The sequence below is a fragment of the Guillardia theta genome, assembly GCF_000315625.1.
Source record: "Guillardia theta CCMP2712 unplaced genomic scaffold GUITHscaffold_42, whole genome shotgun sequence".
Taxonomy (NCBI): domain Eukaryota; class Cryptophyceae; order Pyrenomonadales; family Geminigeraceae; genus Guillardia; species Guillardia theta.
The window spans coordinates 541840-562813 of record NW_005434632.1 but is presented as its reverse complement, the minus strand read 5'-3'; the positions used below and the strand labels follow the sequence as shown (position 1 = coordinate 562813).

Genomic DNA, 20974 nt, shown 5'->3' with positions numbered 1-20974 from the left:
GCCCGGGCCGACACTGCCGGCTGTCACCCGGAATATTATGACCCCGCCCCCCCCGGCGGGGGGGCCGGCGGCCCGGCCGCACCGGCGGGGAGTCCGATCTCAGTAACGAGCACTACAGGTCAGCACTGCGGGGGACTCTCATACTGCGACCCACCCGCCAACCGTCGCGAGTTTGCCCCGATACGTATTTGATAGTCCCCCCCTCAATCCAATACGTACCGAGGCAAACTCGCGACGGTTGGCGATCCTGCGCAGGCTTGTCACATTCGCGGCGAAAACATGCCGCTTGAAATCATGAGAAGCGGCAGTGAGGGAATGGTTTGAGACGGAGAACTCGGATATCAGAGCCAGGCGTGTACGGATAGAATGATGAGACAGATAGCCCTCACGATAGAAAAAAATGTTCAACCGTTGGCTGACTCATCTACAGGAATATCAGCGCGAGCATGACCAAGATCAAGTTTGCTTGCACACCATGCATGGATGCGAAAGTAAAGTGTGACAACTTCCAGCCATGCTCTAGGTAAGGACCAGTAAGAGAGAGAACGTGCCAATTTTTTCATCGTGTTGTGTTTGGAGTGAAGCGGCTCTTTTCTCAACTTGTCATTTGATGGCGGATGCAGATGCGTCAAGCACAACGTGCAAGGGCTTTGTGTCAGACTAAGAGGAGCCAAGCCCTCATCCTCGAGGAGCTTGGTCGCTTGTGATGCGTGCAGAAGATCCAAGGTCAGGTGCGACGAGGGTCGACCCTGCTCACGCTGCAGGGCTCGATCGAGAGAGGAGGAGTGCGTGTACGAGGCTATGGAGTTGATCGTCATAGACGACGGGAGGAAGGATGAGGAGCATTTAGACCTTGTGCTAGTGCATGAGAGGAGGCAGACGGGAGAGCTGTGGGTGGAGAGACCGCTGGACTTCTGGATCCGAAGCATGTCGTTCGACAAGCCGTCAGCTTTGCGGGAGCAGATGAACTCAATGGGATGGCCGGATCGCGTGCTTGCAAGGCACTGGGAGTTCGGCTTCAGCTCGCAGGAGCTGATGAACACCTTCCTCTGTCTTCCTCCCTACCTGCAGCAGGTGACGCGACGAGCGCTGCATGCGGTAGAGATCATCGTGGCAGACAAGATGGAGAGAAGTCGGGGATGGCAAGACCAACTGCTGATGGAAGGTGGCGAGACGGAGACGAAGCCAGACCTGGAGCTAGACCGAGCCTTCTACGACCAGCAGAGCTTCGGGGTGGTGAAGCAGCATCTGCATCCGTCGACGGGGCAGCGAGCGCACGTGTTTGTATCCGATGCCACGTCGAGGCTTGTAGGACTGCATGAGGAGGAGCTGCTGGCGAGGATAGCAAACAGAGAGCTGTCCTTGCTCTCAACTGAGTTCACCTACTTCTGTTACGTGATGTTCGGCACCTGGTCCTTCGCAGCCAGACCGGGGCAGCCGATGGCCTTGTTGATGAGGCTTCGAAACTTCAGAGACGAGACGGGAACAGAGTGTGTGGTCGCGAGGTTGATACAGCAGCAGGAGTTCGATAGCTACGGGCGACCAAGAGCGATAAGAACTTTCCTTGTCCCGGTGAGTCGAGGGGAGGGGAGAGAGAGTAGAGAGCTGAAGCCAGGGGTGGTGCTTGTTTGGATACAGGGGTCAAGTGAGAGTACCGATCTAACATCCCCTGCTTCCTGCGGGGCACTGCAGGTTGACAGGGAGGAGTACAAATCAGCTCAGGTGCCGTCAGACAGGTCGACTTTGAGTATCCAGAGGTTCTTGAACGCCGGACGGGACTACGAGACATGGACCAACGACTTCGTGTCCGACCTGTACGCGGTAAGAAGGGGAGGGATGGGAGGGAGGGGAGGGATGGAAGGGAAACTCGGCGTCATGGAGGGCCGAGGGAGAGTTTGATGATGGAAGGTGTTGAGAGGGAGGGGGGGCTTCATGTAGGGAGGGGAGGAAGGACAGGAGGACAAAGCCTGGGAAAGGGAACTTCCGAGCTTCATGGAGGGAGGGAGCCGGGAGGGACTCGGGAGCCGGGAGGGACTCGGGAGCCGGGAGGGAGCCGGGAGGGAGCCGGGAGGGAGGGAGGGCTTAGCGTGTGACAACTGGCGGCAGGACGAGACGATTTTGGGGATGCAGAAGTCGAGGGAAGGCATGCAGCGGCTGTACGCACTAGCGGAGGATCTTGAGAGGATGTACCAGCCGTTCCTTGAGCTCGCGGAGAGGATACTGCAAGAGAAAACATCATTGCGGCAACACGACGGCCGGCGGGGCATCATGGGCCTAACTCAGCTAGTCCCGGCACTCCGAACCCAGCGGGGCCGCGGCTAATCGTACCGTACGGTAGTCGTAACACAGGCTGAGTTCAAAAGCCTCCGGCGTTGCGTAAACTTCGGCGGCGCCGGATCCGACTCGGTGACAGTGAGCCTGGCTGACTCCGATCGAGTCGCCGGAGGGAGTCCCAGGGACTCGCGCCGCTGGCCGGAGAGGCCGGGCCGCTCGGCCGGGCGGCGGTCACCGTATCGGATCGCTGAGCTGGGCCGTGCCACAGCTTCTCTGAGCCTCTCAGTAGTCTCTCACAGGGCCCGGGCCGTAGTACTACTGGTCACCGCGGACCGTGACTGAGTGACTGATTAGTCAAAAATGATCACCGGCCCGGCCTGGCAAGTCTTAAAATAGATCTCGGTACAAGGGTACAATCTGTGACTAGGGGTGGGTGGTACTTCTGGAAATTCCCGGGGTACGAAATCTGTCTGAGCTATAATCGACAAACATTCCGAACGATATAAATAATAATATAATTATATATAATATATGGCATTTTTAGCATAATTATAATAAATTCATAATGATTTTCAGGTCGTGCCTCTTTTTATAAGGAGGATCTATTTCCGGGCAGCAGTACCATGTTCGCGGTAAGCTGATGCACGATGGGAGGCTTTGCAAGCGCTATGGGAGAGGAAGGGAGGGACGATGGGAGGCTTTGCAAGCGCTATGGGAGAGGAAGGGAGGGAAGAGAGACGGAGAGATGATTTGAAAAAGAGAGGAAGGAAGACAGAAGGGGAAGGAATTGAGGGACAGTAGAATGAAGTAAGAAGAATCAATTACAAACAGGACAGGGCTGAGAGAAGGCAAGGATAGGACGTGTTAGCTTGCTTCCACAACTATTCATATGATCCCGAGTTTAGGAAGTGGATGAATAGACTCACAGTCGTCAATTATTTGCCATCTTTCTTGCATTTCAATTTTGTACGACATCTTGAAATTTATTAGATTGTTTTGCGTCAAGACACGACTTCTAATCTTTCTTGACAGATCTTGGCAAAGAGTTCAAAGCCTGTCTACAACGACATCACTCCCACCGTCTCCAAGTAAGGCCTATCCCATCACACATCATGTCGTGCTCTATACTCACTTCCTATCCCGCAACCCGCGCCTCCCTGAATGGAGCATGCTCTGACGCGATGGTAGGAACTGGAGTGGACCCATCGAGATGCCCCAGTACACCAAGGCTTTGATCGAGGCCTACAGCTGTGTCGGCGGCGATGTCGGATGCAACGCTGCCCCCGCCAACCCCACCGCTGCTGACACCTGGTCCGGCACCCGCAACAACCCTTAAGCAGCAGGACGATAGTCGTGCATTTGAATGTTTCGAGTGAAGTTTTCTTTTTTCTTTACGATAACCTGAAGGCCATGACGTTGAACATCCGGTCCAGCTGCCACCGCGCGATGTGACAAGTCCTGGCATTCCCAAGGTTATCATCCATGACTTGAGGGAGGGAGTGAGGAATGAGGAAGAGAGGTAGGGAGGGGAGGGAGCTGGGGAGGAAGGAGGAGGAGGGAGAGCTGCAAGAACCTGAATGACATTCGGAACCCCTCGAGGAACTGCTCCTGCAAGTGTAGCAGCAAGCACGAGAGGGCAACTCAGTGATGCAAGAGAAGGCAGGGGAAGGAATATTTCATCCACCTTACGGGCAAGATCCAGCTCCGTGATCTCATCTTGACGTCCCTGCCTGCTCGGAGCCTTGAGAGCTTCATGCAGCTCCTCCTCGCGGAAGCAAATCTGGTGTAGCGATCAGAGGCAGAGTATAACAAGGAGAAGGAGGGAGGAGGAGGAGGAGGAGGAGGAGGAGGAGGAGGAGGAGGAGGAGGAGGAGGAGTAGGTCGACGTCCCAGAGGACAAGACAGGAAGCAGAAACCTGGCGGTCGACTCGATCCATGTGGGTGGTGATGTGGCGGGCAAGAGGCTCGAGGATCTTGAGGTCCAGGTGAGAGGGGAGCAGAAGGTAGAAGAAACACCTCAGATTTCCAGCGGAGGAAAAGCAGACGAGGAGGACGAAGACGTTCCTCTACATGGCATCAGCGTTGGGAGATGATTGAGCTCGACGGCTGACCGAGGCCGAGCAGGTAGAACAACATGTTGAGGCTCGCCATGATCTCTTCACTCGGCCCGTTCACCTTTCGCGAGCCGTCAGGGCGCATGTTGACATGAGTGGAAGAGAAAGACCAGCGGGATCTCAGAGATGTCATTGCGGCTTCCTTTGAGAGATTGATCCAGCAAGGTGCAAACCTATCACGCGTCTCACATGCCCGTCACCTGCATCGCGGACGTACGAAGTCAAGAAGCTCCCTTACAGCGACATCTTCTTTCTCCTGTGACATGTTGAGAGAAGAAAAGGAAAGAAGAGAAGGAAAGAAGAGAAGGAAAGAAGAGAAGGAAAGAAGAGAAGGAAAGAAGAGAAGGAAAGAAGAGAAGGAGAGAAGAAAAGGAAAGACGAAAGAGCGGAGGACGAGGAGGAAGGAGTGAGACGGGGACGCACCCCATGTTCGAGAGCCCATTGAATCTCCTTCTTCAGCATGTAGATCGCTTCTCCTCGCAGGTTCAGCACTGCCGTCGGCTCCCTTTCACTCAGCATCTCTTCCCCAAACAGGACTCTGACTAGCGCAAACTTTCCCCTCTCCCCATGGACGGCGAAGAACCTACTCGTCTATCAGTCTCAACCTGCACAGGTGTGCTAGAGTGTGGATCAGACCGTCTGAATGTGTTGATGGCGTCCACGCTGATATATCTCTGCTCTGACGTCACTCACGACCTCACCTGCTCCCCTCACCTCGTCCAGCTGGTACACTGCAAGCAGGAAGTTGACGAAAGTGGGGAGCACAGCCTCCGCGTCCTCGTCGTTGAGATCGTCTTGGGGGATCCACGACAGCAGCGCTTGCAAAAGATCGATTCCCTTCAATCTCACCTGATTGCGTCATCATCATCATCATCATCACCACCACCATCATCATCACCATCATCATCATCATCACCATCGTCATCGTCACCGTCATTGTCACAGCACCACAATCACATTATCATCATTGATCACCAACCTCCCCATCTACGCTTTTCAACATGTTGTCAACATCCTCCTTGAAGTTTCTGAGAACATCGAACGCTCTTGAAGACTTGTAGTCGCCCTTGACCAGTTCATCGTCTCTTGCCACCACCTTATACACAGCTGGGAGCCAGGTGGAGAAATTGTGCATGTTCGCCTTAGAAGGTCTGCCAGGAGCGGCAGGGAGGAGCCAACCATCGGGCCGGCAGGCAGCCATGTAGATGAACACGGCTCGCACTGTTTTCAGCTCCTCCAGCTCCCTGCTCGCGGGTGAGGAGCAGAATGGTGAGGATGGTCCTACCTCTGTTGCTCGCAATCATACAACTCTTGCAGGGGAAGGGAGCTGTGCAGCAAGATCCTACAAAAGATCTGGCGAAGAACGAGTAAAGCAGCAGGAATCCTGCAGACATGCTCACCTTGGCGCTCATCGCCGCCTCCTCCTCCTTCTTCCCCTTGCTCAACACTCCCTGCTGCTCTCCCACTTGTTGTGGGTCCTGACGGTCAAAGACGACTTGAATCACCTTGGGCTTGCACCTTGACCTCAAACTATCCCCCAGCTGCAGCGTCGGCAACTCTGACGCCAACATGCTGACCGAGAGCTGGGCAGCTGCTCTTGTCATGTTCCCCTGCCTCAGCGTCAGCCACCGACAGCTCGACATGGCAAGCGACCGTCTCGAAGAGACTCCACGCGAACTTGGCGAGTGCCAGCAGCTGCCAGACCAGTCTCAATGGGGAGGAGCAGGAGGAGAGGAGGGGCAGGAGGGGAAGGAGGGGAGAAGAAGGGAAAAAGGAGAAGGAGAAGGAGAAGGGAGAGGAGGATACTTCGTGCTCTTTGTCTGAATTATATTCTGCTTCTACTTCATCTCAGCTTCGCAAGCAAGCAGCAAGAACAAGTACCTCTCCAGTGCGATAGAAACCCGTTGAGCACAAAGTCGAGGGCTCGTTGGACCTCCTCGTCGCCGCCTCTCTCCTGTGACAAGGTCACAACAGCCCCGAACGAGACTCTCGGCCTTCCTGCAGCTTCACGAGATGCCCGACCAAGACTCGCAGCTGCAGCACTGGTGAGCCAACAACAGCAGGAGGCGAGCGATGACAGAGAATATGCAGGAGACCGAGAGGAGGAGGAGGTGGAAGGGGGTGGAGGAGGCAGGAGGAGGCAGGAGGAGGCAGGAGGATGGAAGGACCTGTGTTAACACGCAAGAAGCTCTCCCTGAGCGGAAGTTATTCTCCATGCCAGCCAGGAGCATATCAAGAGCTTCCTTGTCGCTCTCAGCTGCTCTCAGGAGCAGCTCGATGGCGGAGGAGGAGGCAGCGCCGCTGGCATGCAGAGTGAGGACAACTGTCAGCATGGCACGATCAGGCGAACATCTCTAGACACTCTTGGTATGGCATCAGGAGCGCGACGAGATGGGCCCCCATGGCGTCCACGAGCTTGCTCCTCCCCGTCTCCAGTCGAACCTTGATTCCCTCCACCAGCATGTGCACCGCGTCACTTCGTTCCTCGCTCGCGCCGTGCGGGATGATGGTGCAGTAGCTGATGGAGAAGCCGTCTTTCCCACTCCTCCTTACGGCGTCTCCGACCGTCATGCTGCGATTGAGGTGAAGCACCTGCCGCACCTGCTGCAGGACTTGCGCATGCTGAGAGAAATCCTCTGCTCCCGCTCCCTCGAGCTCGTCGATCCCCCTCAAGGCTCGTCTTGCCTGCTCCTCCCACCAGCTCCCTCCCTCTCCTTCCTCCTCGCATGCTCCTCTTCCTCCCCTCAGTCTTGGATAGTGCGAAGCCAAGCCCGTTCCTCCTGCTGCTGCTCCTGCTCCTGCTGCTGCTGCTGCTGCTGCTCCTGCTCCTGCTGCTGCTGCTGCTGCTGCTCCTGCTCCTGCTCCTGCTTGTCTTGATAGAAATGCCATGAAGACAACAAGGGCGAGAGCTCTATGACTGTTGCCCGACATGGCGGTCCAGGCGGCAAGAACAGGAAGGACGAGGGAAGGGAGTCGGGGCGAATTGTGAGGGGGCGGAATTATTACAAGGCTGACGACCAACAAGGCATACTAGGGCAGGGGAGAGGAGAGGAGGGGGAGGGAGAAGAGAGGAGGGGAGGGGAGGGGAGAGCAAGTTGGGAAGGGAGAGAGGCGAGGCAGAGGTGAGGAGAGGACAGAAAGGGAGGGCAGGAAGGGAGGAGAGGGGGGCAAGGGGAGAGAGGTGGGGAGAAGGGAGAGAGGGGAGGGGGAAGGGGAAGGAGGTGCGGAGAGGAGTGTTGGAGGCAGACGGAGGGAGGAGAGTGAAGGAGGGAGAAAGGGGAGGGACTAGCAAGAGGAAGGAGATTGTCAGTGCAAGAACTGACAGGCGTGCAGGGCATGGAGCAAGGGAAACGAATGGCGGGAGAAGAAACACAGTATGACGAGGAGGACTGCGAAGATTTCTTAGCGCAGCAGGACCGCGTTGCTATGGAGAAGCGACTGGCGCAACAGAAGCTTTCAGAGAGCATGGAGGAGGAGGAGAAGGAGGAGGGGAAGGAGGAGGGGAAGGAGGAGGGAGAGGAGGAGGGAGAGAAGGATAGACGGCCACAGACAGACGAGCTGTTCAAAGAGCCGAATATGAAGAAGCGTTTCAAGATTCCTGTGAGGAAATGATGAAGATGCATGCTCATGTTAGTGTAGCAGACTAGATGTTGTTTTATTATTCCATGATGTCGTTCAACCCTCCTCCTCCTCGCCTCTTTCCCCATCCTCGTCCTCGTCCTCGTCCTCCTCCTCGCCTCTTTCCCAATCCTCCTCCTCCTGCTATGTCATCGCCCACACTTGAATCTCGCTCAGAGCATACTGCTCCTTGACTGCCAAGAAGTCTCAGCGGAACGAGAGGGAGAAGGAGACGAAAAAGGAGAAAAAGAAGAGAGGGAGGAGGGAGGAGGGAACTCAGTTTAAGGAGGCGGAGGAGGAGAGAGCAGGGGGTTGAGAAGGGAAGGGGTTGAAACAGGAGACTGAGGCAAAGACATGGCCAGGCTGAAGGAGGAGGAGGGCAGAGGTCGGAGGGGGAGAAGGAGGAGGGAGAAGGGAGCACAAAGTGGGAAGAGGAGGGAGGGAGGGAGGCAGGGAGGAAGAGCAGGAGGAGGAGGAGGAGGAGGCGAAGGAGGAGGAGGAGGAGGAGGAGGAGGAGGAGGCGAAAGGAGGAGGAGGAGGAGGAGGAGGAGGAGGAGGCGAAAGGAGGAGGAGGAGGAGGAGGAGGAAGGGATGGGGTGAAAAAAAAGAAGGAGGACATCGTCTCACAGTGCATTCTGTTCTTGGGAGCGCAAAGCTCGAGGGATTTGACGGCGACCTGGCAGAATGAGGAGGAGGAGAAACCGGTCGCAAGATCACCTGAAGGCAGGGGGATGGAGGAGCCAAAGTAGCATAACATCTCTCCTCTACGAACTGACGACAGCAGTCAGAGGAGGAGGAGAAGCAGAAGAAGAGCACTTCTTCTGACCTCCTCTGCCATGCCCTTCTTGCAGCTAGAGGAGGAGGAGAGCAGTTCAAGCCTGACCCATCCTCCCGCGTTGACCTCCTCACAACCAACCTGGTAGTCATCATCATCATCATCACCACCACCACCACCACCACCATCCTCCTCCTCCTCCCCTCCCTCCTCCTCCCCTCCCTCCTCCTCCCCTCCCTCCTCCTCCTCCTCCTCCTGCATCGCCGCAAAGCTGCTTTACCGAGCTCGCAGCCTTCGCGTACACTCGGTACTCCCTCGGCGACTTCTCCCAGTACAGCCGTAGGCTTTTCAACCTCACGCTTGCGTCAAGCTCCACCTTGAGCAGCGATCAGCTCCTACACGCCCCCTACACGCCTCCTACACGCCTCCACCTCCTCCTCCTCACCGTCAGACACACTTGGTTTCTCATCCACTCCCTCACAGCCTCCATCGTCTTCTGCTCCTCCCCTGTCAACTCGCACAAGCGGCTGGGGGTTCAGAGGACCTGGACCATGTCGCACAGGGCGGCTAGAGGACGGCGCCATGGGCGAGAGGAGTCGAGGAGGAGGAGGAGCGAGTCTACAGCCTCGCGCGCGAGGGGACGGAAACCTTGGAAGTCCCTGGTGGGTTCGTGGAGGCTCCAGCGAGACCTGAAGGCGAGGGGACAAGAAATGAGAGGAAGATGAAGAGACAGTGATGGAGAAGAGAGTTGGTACAAGAAAGGAAGGGAAGTAGGAAGGGAAAGAGAGGAGGACAAGGAGAGAAGGAGGAGGAGGTGGTGGTGGTGATGGCAGAAGGAAAAGAAGGTGAAAGGAGGAGGAGGAGGAGGAGGAGTAGGAGAAAAGCAGGAGCAAGAACAGATTATCGGAGGCTGAGGGGAAGGAGAAGGAGGAGGAGGAGGAGTAGCTAGAGGAGGAGGAAGAGATTGTCGTAGGTTGATAAGTACCGGAGGTCTCCATCCATGGCAGACCCTGACGAGAGCATAAGGAGGAGACAAGCAGAGGAGGAAACGAACCAGCAGCGAGTGAGTTCGAAGCGCTCAAAGTGACAATCCTTGCCGGCCCTGACAGAAAATCAGTGAAGAAATTAGTGAGAGAAGAGGGAGAATGAGAAGAGAGGATAAGAGAGAGAAGAATCGGAGAAGGAGAAAAATGTGAGAAGAATATGAATGAGGAAGAAGATCTACGAAAGAAAAGAAGGTACGCAAACGAGAAAAGCTTGACTGAAGAAGGAAGATCGAGGTAAAGAGTGTCGGAACGAGACAAGATGAAAATGTGATGATGGAGTCTTTTCTGATGGATGAGATGGAAAGAGGAAGTAACGTTGACACACCTGGTTGTGCAACAGAAACTAACAGAGGAGAGCTCGGCAGACAGTCGGCAGGGTCACCCGACTGACGCGCAAACCAACATTCTACAAGAGGCCAAACCTGAATTGGTTGATCATCAACAGTCGATTCCCCCTCCTCCTCCTCCTCCTCCTCAACAGATCCTTCTCGTCTACCATTATCCAGTTTTCCTCTTGCTCGTCCCTGTCCATCTTCCTCTCCTTCTCACCCGCTCGTCGTAGTTCACGTCAACTTTCCTGGCAAACGTTTGCAGGTTATCTCGCAGCAGCTCCACCTGAATCAGAGAATATGTGAGACCATGCAAGAGTGAGTGAGTGAGTGAGTGAGTGAGTGAGTGAGTGAGTGAGTGAGGGAGGGAGTGAGTGAGGGAGTGAGTGAGTGAGGGAGGGAGGGAGGGAGTGGGGGCAGGAGAGGGGAGGAGAGGAGAGGCAGAGGGGAGGAGAAGAGGTGGAAGGGAATGTATTTGTGATGGTCATGACAAAGGGTCATACCACATCCTCTGCTGTCAGGGGATCGGGACTGTTTCCGCATCCTCCGACCACCACGTCCTCGTTGGCACAGCTCCTCCTCCTCCTCCTCCAGGCCTCTGCGTGCGCTCCCCTCCTGTACCCCTCCCAGTTGATGTGCCGCAGGTTGTCGGGGAAGAGAGTCTGGCAGAAGGGAGAGTTGACCAGCACCTGATCGCGCTCAGCCCGGGGGTCAGCTAGGAGAGCAGCTGGGGTTGTACCGTCTGGAAGAAGGACTCGTCGGGGATGAACGAGTGTCTGGCCCATCTCGAGTAGCTCCGAGTCACCCCGCACTCCCTCGTGCATGCCCAGCGGTCGAGAACAGCACCACCTCTCTCACAGACCCCCTCAACTTCCTCTTCCTCCTCCTCCTCCTCCTCCTCCCCAGCAACTTCCCTCGTTCGGGTCAGGCATGCTGTTATGTACGAAACGAAGTCGCGGGACAAGATGAACCACTGGGAGCCCTTGGAGATCACGTGAGATGTCATGGAGCGGGAGAAATGATGATGATGATGATGATGACGACGACGACGACTTGGATGATGATGATGATGATGATGATGATGATGATGATGATGAGGAGGAGGAGGAGGAGGAGGAGGAGGCTGGGATTGAGGGGAAAGAAGGAAGGAGATAGGAGGAAAGAGGGAGAAAGAGGAGAGGGAGGAGAGAAGGAATAGCAAGAGGATGGGAGAGAAGGAAAGAGGAAGGAGGAGGAGGAAGGGAAAGGACCAGAAAGAGGACGGAGAGGAGGACAGGAGGAAGAACGAGCAAGGTCGAGGGAGAGGAAGGTTCACCTGTGCCAGAATCATCCCTCGCGGAGGCGATCGACTCTGGACGACCCTCCACATGCGATTGTCGCACTCGGCCCAGCCCCCCATGCTGAAGGAGGAGTTGTGTAGCTCCAACTGAAGGGGAAGGGAAGGGAAGGGAAGGGAAGGGAAGGGAAGGGAAGGGAAGGGAAGGGAAGGGAAGGGAAGGGAAGGGGAAAGGGAGAAAAGGGGAGGCAGATGAGCGAGCTAGCGAGCAAGAAGGATATTTCTCATACCTGCATCCAGTTCATCGCGCCTTGTCCCGACAGATGCTTCTTCAGGACGTCCTTAGGCATCAGAGGAATATCCTGATCCATCAATGAGCGATACCCACATGCGAGGGCAAGTAGGTGAGGGCAAAGGTTACAGAAACAGGAGCAGGAGCAGGAGCAGGAGCAGGAGCAGGAGGAGCAGGAGCAGGAGCAGGAGCAGGAGAAGGAGCGGAGGAGGAAAAGCCGCAGCAGGAGCAGCGAGAGGAACCAACCTGACCACTAAGGTTGATCAGCACGTCCCACCGACCTCTCCTCCTCACTCGCTCATCCCTCACGACAAACTTCATCATTTCCAGCTGGGCCTTGACCATGGAAAACCCTCCCCAAGTAACGCTCAACGAGCGGGGGAGGAGGAAGACGTTGCCGCGCTCCTTCTCGAGCTCCTCCATCCTCCTCCTCAGACTCCCTGACGTCGTAGTGAGCACAAGGACGAGGAGGAGGTTCGTCATCGACCGTCTGCCTTGCTGTCCACATGAACGACCAGCACGTCGTCGCCTCCCACCACATACTCGACCAGCCTGTCCACCTGCCAACTGCCTTCAGCTCCCCCCGACGTCCATGGCAGGTCAACCGAGGCCGCAGAGTCCCTGGGCCCGATGAGGAGGATGAAGGCAATGCTGACGAGCCTTGCTCCTGCTCCTGCTCCTCAGCATCATCGCACATGGCAGGAGAAGGACGCAACCAGGTCTTGAGGCTGAGGAGGAAGAGGGGAAGTGAGGAGGAGGAGAGCTGTTGGCTCGCGCAACACGTTCATAGATCCTTCCTTCGCACAGCTGGAAGTCAGGAGGGCCGTAAGGGGAGGAAGCAGACCGGGAGGAGAAGACAGCAGCACGTCATGACAGAAGCTCCTGACGTTTTTCCCGACGTCGAACACTGAAACTTGTCAGGGCACAGGAGGAGGAGGAGCTTTTCCTTCACCCGCATGCTGCTGCTTCCTCAGCTCTCCCTCTAGCCCTCTGATCCTCTCCCTGCATGTCTCGCTCGGCGACAGGCTGTGTGTCGTGAGCTGCATGCTCGCACGAGTCGCGAGAGGTACCGGAACAAACTCTCGTAGATCTCCTCCTGCCTTATCTCCCTCGGACCCTCCGGTGTTGACGCCCAGGACAAGAGAGCCGCCAAACCTGCGACATGCTGAGACACATGGCGCTAGGACGGGTCGACAAACCGGTCAGCAAGATGGGCAGGTCTTGCCATGACCATTTGAGGAGGTTTTGTGCTCGGAATTTCATGTCATGGTGCTGGATTCATCATTTTCCTGAGAGGGAGAGAGAGAGACATCACTTCATAGCTATGAGAACAAAATGTCAAAAACACTGATATCATCATGTAGAATACAAGACAAGCAGAGCAAGTAAGACATCTGCGACAAGTAAGACAAGTAAGACAAGTAAGATATCTAAGACAAGCAAGACAAGCAAGACAAGCAAGACAAGCAAGACAAGCAAGACAAGTAAGACAAGTAAGATATCTAACACAATCAAGACAATCAAGACAAGCAAGACAAGCAAGACAAGCAAGACAAGCAAGACAAGCAAGACAAGCAAGACATGGCAGGACTGTTGACCATGAAAAGAGCGATCCTTGCGCGATCCATGGGTGATGGCAGACCACAAGGAAAGAAATCAGCAGGCGACGCCGTGTATACTGGATAGACAAATCGCTATGGCTTGGCGAGCTGTCTCCATGTTCGCATTCGCCATCGCGTCAATGCAAGTCTCCTCATCCTCCTCCTCCTCCTCCTCTCTCTCTCCCCTTCCTCCTCCTCCTCCTCTCTTGCTCCTGCTTTTCTCTCGTCTCGCGTTAATTTCCCCTCCTCTCACCCTCTCCCCTCGTGTTCTTTGACTCGATTCCCTCATCCTGTCACATCTCGCTTCGTACTTTCCTCCTCCCGCAGTCGATCCATCCATCTGCCTCTGTGCGCAGGAGCACGAGGAGGAGCAGACGAGGGGCAGAGAGCTGACCTGGAGCTGCTAGTGCAGCATCTATTGCGATCAGTTGCGGCTGGAAGTATTGAAGAGACGCTGAAAGTAGCTGGAGAGCTGGAGATGCTCGACATGGTCGAGGAGGAAGAGATCGCAGGTCGATGGTCCCTCATCTTCTCCACACAGTCGGCAGGGGAAGGCATAGGAGGGGTAGACCCCACGTCCTACTTGTACCGCACCCTCTTCCGCCTCGCTCCCTTCCTGGCTGGAGGGCAGGAGGACGCGGGAGGGAGGGACAAGTGGCTGCGCGTCAGGAACGAGCAGACGATCGACGTGCAGCAGAAGACTGTTGAGAACTTCGTCGTGATACGCGCGGTCCCCTCCTCCTTCCCCTTCCCTTCGCTCCGCCCTCCTTCCTCCTCACCTCAGCTCGTTATCCGCGTCTTTGGGGAGCTGGCAGGAGAGCAACCGCGGAGGCTCGGGGTAACCTTCTCTCGAGCAAGCATTAAGGTACCCTTCCTCCCGCAGCTCGTCCTTCCCCTTCCCAGACCAAGGGGGGAGCTGCGGACCGGCTTCTGCCATGGCGACATTCGCATCTCACGAGGAGGACGGTGAGACATGCGATGACGAGGTCGTGACTGACGCATGTTGGCAGGGGAGGGATCTTCATATTGAAGAGAATCAGAGCAGCTAGAGACAGCCAGTGAAGGCGACAGGCGCTACGAGCAAGGAAGAGACGGTGATGCAGGGGAGGATGAAGGCGCTTGGAGGGGAAGAAGGATAAGGTTGGGATTAGTTTAGTTAGTCAAGATGAGAGTACAAGATATCACGCCTTCTGTCCTGGAGTCGTTCTTGTGACGGTGCTAACACCATCGACGAACTTGGTGCGGAAGAGCACGTTAGCGTTGTTGAACATGCCCTCCTTGAGCGAGACAATGATGAACTGTAAGGCAAAGTGAGCGCTTGGAGGGGAGGTCGGGAGAGGATCCAACCTGAGAGTTCTTGAAGTGCGTCTTGAGCATGTGTCCGATGTTTTGCGTGTGGCTCAAGTCAAGAGCGGCATCGATCTCGTCGAGGATGTACATCGGAGCTGGCTTGAAGAGGAGGAGGGCGAGGATGAGAGAGAGGGCAAGGAGAGACCTCTGTCCTCCGCTCAGCTCGCTAGTCTCACGTCAGTCCTGGGCAAGAGGAGGGGAATGAGGAGACTGACCTCAGAGACTCCTTCCAGCAGTCACCGAACCCAACACGCAGGACGAGGCCGTCAAGAACGCTTCCGCCCTCGGGAGGTTCAAGCTTGGCGCGGGCATTGGGGAGTAGGGTCTGGAAGATGGAGCTGTGGGAGGCGATCAGTGAGGAGGAGGAGGAGGGGGGAGAGGCGAGGAGCGAACCTGAAGTCGCGATTGACCTTAGTCCAGGTGGTCTTTAGCGCCTGATTCTTCTTCTCGTCGAGCTCCTCCATCACCATCTGCGACATCTCACGTCATCAAGGGCTACCAGGCCACGGGCGCACGCACCTCGATCTTCCTCTTGTCGTTCTCGACGATCCTCTTTTTCTCCATCACTTCCTGGTACTCCTGCTCCGCCTTCTCGAACATGCCCATCACTTTCTTGTTGATCTTCTTGCCGAGCTTCTCATGCTGTTCCACCAGCTCCTTCATTCTCTCCTGGGCTTTCTTGGGGTCGTTAGCCTTGAAGTCGTAGTCTCCTCCTGCCCCCACGTCAGAGGGTCCAAAGGTGCCGAGCAGGCGGAAGCCTACCAGCCTTGCCGAACTGAGCTCGCTCAGTCGAGATCCACGAGTGCACGCGCAGGAAGTGTTCAACGGCTTTCTTGGCCTCCAGCGAGTCCTTGTCGAACCTGCAGGACAATCAGTAGAAGCGACTCGCAGGCCCTGAACCCTCACCGGGCAATCTGATGCTCGAGCTTCTTGATCGCGATCTTCTGCTCCTCCAGCTTCTTCTCGGTCTTTTCGCACTCCTAGATGAGCCAGTTAGCTCAATTCGACGCAACGGGGCAGGCGAGGACCTTGCTAGCTTCCTGGATGTCTTTGTCGGCCTGCTTGATCGCATCCCTCCTCTCCTTGAGCTCCGCCTCGGCCTCGTCGAACGCGCTTCGCTTGGCTGTCACTGTCTGCTCAAGAGCGGCGACTTCCTCCTCGCACTTCGCCACGACCTGCACTGCATGAGCAGCATGAAGTCGCAAGCAGAGCCTCCACCTCCTCTCCAGCAGCTATCTGCTCTTCGATGGTCTTCAATTCTTCGGCACTCGCTTGAGAATCCAGCAAGATGCTCTCGTTCTCTTCACGCGTCGCCTTCAACCTGCCAGCAAGGAGTGAGGGGAGGGGAGGGGAGCAGTGAGCATCACTTGGCGTTGAGCTGTGTGAGGAGCTCCTTGGTCTCGGCAATCTCCTTCTCCTTGGCTGCCAGCAGCTTGTCCCACGACTTGGAGTACTCCTGGATCTGTTTCTCCAGGCGCTTCACAAGGGCTGATGCCTCTTCCTTCTCCTTCGTCTTCTCTGCAATCTTCTGGTCGCTGACGACCACGTCAGTATCGCATGCTCTACTTCAGCTCAGCTTACCCGGCGTTGACCTCCTCCTCCATAGATCGCAGCTCTTCAGCAGCCTGATGAGAATGGTCAAGGGGTTGACTTGCCATGCTCACATCGGAGGACCTTGAAGTAGGGGTTGGCCTCGAGACGAGACTTGATGAGGGATGACTCGTGCTCGGCAAGAGAGAGCTTCTGCGAGAGGTTCTGGTGCTGCTCCTCCTGCTTCCTGGCCTCCTGCGCCTGGACTTTGCCGTAAGCAAGGGAAACATCGCCTCACACGGGGCCTTTACTTGTGCCTTGAGGGCCTTGAGCTTCTTCTCCCTCTGCTCCAGCTCCTCCTTCTTGTCGAGCAGATCACCTGCACCCAACGTCAACGCAACCCAAGGGCTCCTCGTAGGCTGACCGAATCTGGTCAAGATCGAGGAGGAGGTAGGTGCGCGCGTCCCTCCAGTGAGGGTCCCGGCAGGGTCGAAGAGGTCACCCTCCAGGGTCACGGACTGCAAGGCCGTGAGGCGAGCGGCTGGTCAACAACTCGCAAGCACCTTCACCCTGATGCCTTCGTTGAAAGCGCACGACTTGGCAGCCTCGACGTCCTTGCAGACCATCGTCTTCCCGAGTACGTACTTCATCGCAGCCTCCACCTGACGCAGCCCCTCACACAGGAATTATCCTCTAATAGTCTGTTACCTCGTCGTCGTAGCCCACGAATTCCAGGGCCAACCTGGCTCTCTCGGGTCCCAAACTCTTCGAAGCCGTCTTGAGAATGCTGTCTGGAACAGTAGAGGCCTGAATCTTGTTGAGGGGGATAATAGTGACCCTCTTCTTGAGCTGCCCATTCTTTAAGATCTGCAAGGGACCAAGGTATCAGCCCTCCATGCTGCATGCACATCCATCTTCACCTGCTTGCCAGTCTCTTCATCCTTAACAACCAACTGATACAACTTGGCGCCTGCGGCAACCTCGATGGCAGTCGCGGTCGACTTGTCCTTGAGTTTGACCAGGGATGCTACAATGCCCTTGACTTTTGATCGATCAAAGGAGGAGGAAGGAGAGGTGTACTGAACATCAAAGTTGCTTATCTGCGGCCAAAGTAAGAAACCAACAAGCCTTCAAGTCCTCAAATTCACCTGGGCGGAGAGAGCATCAACTTCCTCCTGAAGCTTTCTTACAGCTGCTTCCTCTAAGGAGATCTGAGCCTTGAGCTCGTCCTGTGAGAAACAATCAGAACCTCCCTTGCTTTCTAGCAGGTGCTGTCATGGACCTGCGCCTTAGCGTCGAAAGACAGCTTGTCGAGCTCCGCCTTGGCCTTGGCAACAGTGTTGCTTGCCTTGCTGAGCTCGCCCTAGTCGACAGGATCAACGCACAACCAGATGGAATTATGGAGGGACCTGTAGCTGCTCGTATTCCTTTCCTGCGTTCTTCGCTCCCTTCTGACGCTGCGACAACTCCGACTTGAGATGTTGCATCCTGTTTCTGAGCTGCACAAGCTCGGACTCTGCAGTGGAGACCTGTGGGAGCACGGTCAAGACCTGAAGCGAATCACAAGGGTTAGGTTTACGTGGGTCTTGGCATCCTTCAGCTGGTCAGCAAGAGACTTCTCGCCCTCCTTGCTGTCTGCATCGCATCCAGCTTGCAGGCCCTGCTTCTGCCTTTGTAGGTCTGTCAACTTGCCTTGGCAGCCAGCGACTTGCTCGGTGATATCCTGCACACTCTTTTCGGCCTTGGAGACTTTGGCTTTGTTCGAATCCAGCACTTTCTGAAGATCTTTGTGCTGTTTGCGAGTCTTGTCCACGGCTTTCTTCTCGCTGTCAAGGTTTTCCTTGCTGTGCTGCCAGGTAGTGGTTGCCTTGACTAGCGCTTTGCTCAGCTCATTCGACTTGGCCTCCAGCTCCTTCATTTCTCCTCCCATCTCATTTGCCTTGGCTCGCTGCAGAGACTTGACGATTTCTTCCTTTTCAGCAATCTCTGCAGACAAGTCCTTGCACTTCTTCTCCATGTCCTTCTTGTCTGCTTCCATTTGCAACATCTCATCAGCAGCTTTTCTCGTCAGGTTCTCTGCCTGAGTGAATTCCCATGCTGTACAAAATCGTTCCAACCTCTCGCGCTCTGTATTGCCAGAAGTCCATTGGATATATGCAGCACGTTCTGTCCGCAACTTCTCCAAGGTTGGGGTGATGTCTTCCTTCAAAATCCTTTGAATTTCTTCGAGTTTAGTCTCTTTCTTTTCGATGGTTTTCAAGGCCGCCTCCTTCTTGCTCTCATACATCTTGGTTCCAGCAGCCTCCGCAATCAACCCGAGAATCTCTTGTGGAGACATGTTGATCACCTTAGTGATCCTTCCCTGCATGATCAGGAAATGTGGGTTGTTGATATTCAATTGGACAGAGTGAAACAAGTTTTGTACTTTGTTTTGTTGGGCAACATGACCGTTGATAAGGTACTTGTTGCGACCGCCGATGGCCACCTGTCTACAGACAGCAATCTCATCGTAGGATTCATATCCAACAGGAGATCCCTTCTTGTCTTTGTTGTCGAACACGATCGTTACTGTCGCCTTGGTTACTCCGGCCTGCCCCTGCTTGTACACCAACTCCTGTAGTGATCCTGCTCGCACCTGCTCCAGCCTCGAGATGCCAAGAACAAAGCAGATAGAATCAAGAATGTTTGACTTTCCACTTCCATTCAAACCAGTAATGGCGTTGAACATGGGGTCGAAGCCCTGAATAACGGTTCGCTTGGCGTATGATTTGAAACCATCGATAATGATTTCTTGAATGTGCATTCCTCTTCAAGTCCTTCAGGCTTTGCAGCCCGATAGCCAAAATTTTATCTGTGCAACAAGAGTCAGCCTTGTCTGCAACAATCGCGCCTGACAAACAACAAAACAGTATTTTTATCTTTCCGGACCAAAAAATCGTAATTTTCATCGTGACATGGTCAACAGGTTCTTGATCTGCAATCTAGCATTCTAATTGTATGCAATACCTCACTCTAGCCATCAATTCTTTCTGAGTTTTGGACATTCATAAGCAATGATGGTCAGCTCCATCTCTTCCTACTTGCTTCCTCTCCACATATATACTTCTCTTCTCGAAAACCGATCCTTACTCATGCTCATCTCTACAATCTGTTCTTCTCTTCCCGTCCATTTCTGACATCTCCTTCTGTTCTCATTCCTTCATGATTCACCGTAGCATCTCTCCTCTGTGTTCCTCTTCTCCCCCTGGTCGCTCCCCTTCCGCCATTGCTTTTCCACCCAGGTGTGCTAGAAGCGGGTAGGGTGGGTAGTAGCAATTTCAAATGGGGTGGATTTAGGGTGGGTATGTTCAGGTTTTGTACCGGTGCATAAGAAATCAATGGGGTTAGGGCAACAATCAAGAACACGTATTGAAGAAAAAGAATAAATTTGATTCTAAAATTTGAAAGTTTAAGATAAATAATCAATCTTTTATACCAATTATACTGGTATGGGGGTACAGGGAGCTCAAAGATTAATATCATGGTGGGTAATGAGAACAGTGACCGGTCATTGCACATTAGTACCCACCGAAAAGAGGTGGTTGCAAAAGTTTTGTAATCCCTAACTGGGTGGGGTACTCGAGAAATTCAAATTTCGAAACCGCCTGCCCGGTAGGTCCCCTACCCCCCTTCCATACCTTGAGAACCCCACCCTTGTCTACTATCCCAACCTAAAGTTGGTTTGTACCTACCGGTGTTATTGTACACCCCCATCCCATTTTTACATACCCCTTCAATTTCCCATATTTCAATGGAATCACATGGGGTAGGTTTGTGCCGAGGAGGGGTGATGTTGGATGTGCTAGGGAATCATCCCATGTCTCTACTACCCCCATATTTCCCCTGCACTACCCCAGTGAAGAACGCTCTGGATACCCCATTGTTCAGTACCCCGCTGTTTGGCAGAAAAGTAGGGGTATTATAAACTACCACCCGAAAGTCCCTTTACACTACCCGTACAGGTGTGAGGAAGCACCCCTACCCTCTCTTCCAGGAAATCCCCTGTTCCCGAGGGGGTAATAGAGGAGATGGGGCAGATGTTCACGAAATATAGTCATCTTTGTGGGGGTAGGTTGGGTGCCTTGGTAGGAAAATAGGGGGTAGTCAATGTGAAAGGAGGGGTACCATTAGGCTTCTACGGGGAAGCCGGGGGTGGGACGGCAAGGCATAAGGAAATGGTGGGAGATGGTAGTATGTCAATATGGAACGAAGAAGGGGAAGAAGTGTGTGAGTAGGAGGAAACGAAAGAATGGTGTGAAGATGTATCAGCAGGATGCGCAAACAAGGTTTTGCACGAGTAGAACATCTTGCTCTCAATGGCAATCTGAAACAAATTTTGTCAGATTTGCTGTCTGCAAGGATTAGAGTAGGGGTTGAGAATTTTTAAGCATGTACTCAATATGTGGAAGGAAGTGATGAAAGAAAGATACCAAGACAATGATAAGGTAGAGAATGATGGTGCACATGATGTAACAAAGTCCCAATGATTTTCAAGATTGCACTGTGAAAGTGTTGACTACCGGCTGCAAAGACCGGTGATGTGTGTCTTTAGTTGGATTGGAATGCTGGTATTGATTCGAATAAGAGTGGAGGGTGAGAAATAGGAACGGGTTCCCGTTGCTCCTGCACTGCATGTGACATCCGTGTCGAATCTTGTTGCATTGTACGTGACTTGATCCTTGTCAGCGGGGAATCCCAGAGGTCAACGAGCATGCATCCGCGAGGTTGCC

The 20974-nt window shown here is 54.5% G+C and overlaps 5 protein-coding genes across 5 annotated transcripts; 2 read left to right on the top strand and 3 right to left on the bottom strand.

Annotated features, from left to right (window-relative positions):
- Positions 1-446: 446 nt before the first annotated feature.
- On the top strand, positions 447-2322 carry GUITHDRAFT_109996 (hypothetical protein; the record flags this gene model as incomplete). The annotated part of the gene is made up of 5 exons (XM_005831132.1): positions 447-523; positions 624-710; positions 765-1572; positions 1639-1821; positions 2107-2322. 5 exons carry the CDS (start codon positions 447-449, stop codon positions 2320-2322), a joined length of 1371 nt encoding a protein of 456 aa, XP_005831189.1.
- A 575-nt stretch (positions 2323-2897) lies between these two features.
- GUITHDRAFT_109995 (hypothetical protein) lies at positions 2898-3610 on the top strand (the record flags this gene model as incomplete). The annotated part of the gene is made up of 3 exons (XM_005831131.1): positions 2898-2906; positions 3307-3362; positions 3463-3610. 3 exons carry the CDS (start codon positions 2898-2900, stop codon positions 3608-3610), a joined length of 213 nt encoding a protein of 70 aa, XP_005831188.1.
- A 740-nt stretch (positions 3611-4350) lies between these two features.
- GUITHDRAFT_109994 (hypothetical protein) lies at positions 4351-6959 on the bottom strand (the record flags this gene model as incomplete). Its single annotated transcript, XM_005831130.1, has 14 exons — positions 4351-4449; positions 4499-4561; positions 4606-4644; positions 4812-4971; positions 5025-5062; positions 5103-5237; positions 5380-5632; positions 5674-5741; positions 5789-5998; positions 6042-6083; positions 6195-6226; positions 6270-6342; positions 6557-6689; positions 6751-6959. The coding sequence occupies 14 exons, from the start codon at positions 6957-6959 to the stop codon at positions 4351-4353; spliced, it is 1554 nt and encodes a 517-aa protein (XP_005831187.1).
- Positions 6960-8150: 1191 nt separating this feature from the next.
- Positions 8151-12958, bottom strand: GUITHDRAFT_140033 (hypothetical protein; the record flags this gene model as incomplete). The annotated part of the gene is made up of 19 exons (XM_005831129.1): positions 8151-8200; positions 8634-8682; positions 8724-8777; positions 8833-8922; positions 9062-9157; positions 9227-9288; positions 9430-9470; positions 9767-9791; positions 9836-9883; positions 10153-10249; positions 10377-10442; positions 10660-10845; positions 10896-11138; positions 11472-11582; positions 11723-11794; positions 11971-12164; positions 12212-12397; positions 12677-12879; positions 12924-12958. 19 exons carry the CDS (start codon positions 12956-12958, stop codon positions 8151-8153), a joined length of 1908 nt encoding a protein of 635 aa, XP_005831186.1.
- A 1548-nt stretch (positions 12959-14506) lies between these two features.
- On the bottom strand, positions 14507-19008 carry Smc2 (condensin subunit, structural maintenance of chromosome protein 2, SMC2; the record flags this gene model as incomplete). The annotated part of the gene is made up of 18 exons (XM_005831128.1): positions 14507-14623; positions 14673-14841; positions 14891-15013; positions 15069-15145; positions 15195-15388; positions 15438-15535; positions 15582-15655; positions 15704-15850; positions 15894-15996; positions 16043-16210; positions 16257-16349; positions 16494-16723; positions 16769-16867; positions 16914-17072; positions 17126-17305; positions 17354-17476; positions 17615-17671; positions 17785-19008. 18 exons carry the CDS (start codon positions 19006-19008, stop codon positions 14507-14509), a joined length of 3435 nt encoding a protein of 1144 aa, XP_005831185.1.
- Positions 19009-20974: the final 1966 nt, after the last annotated feature.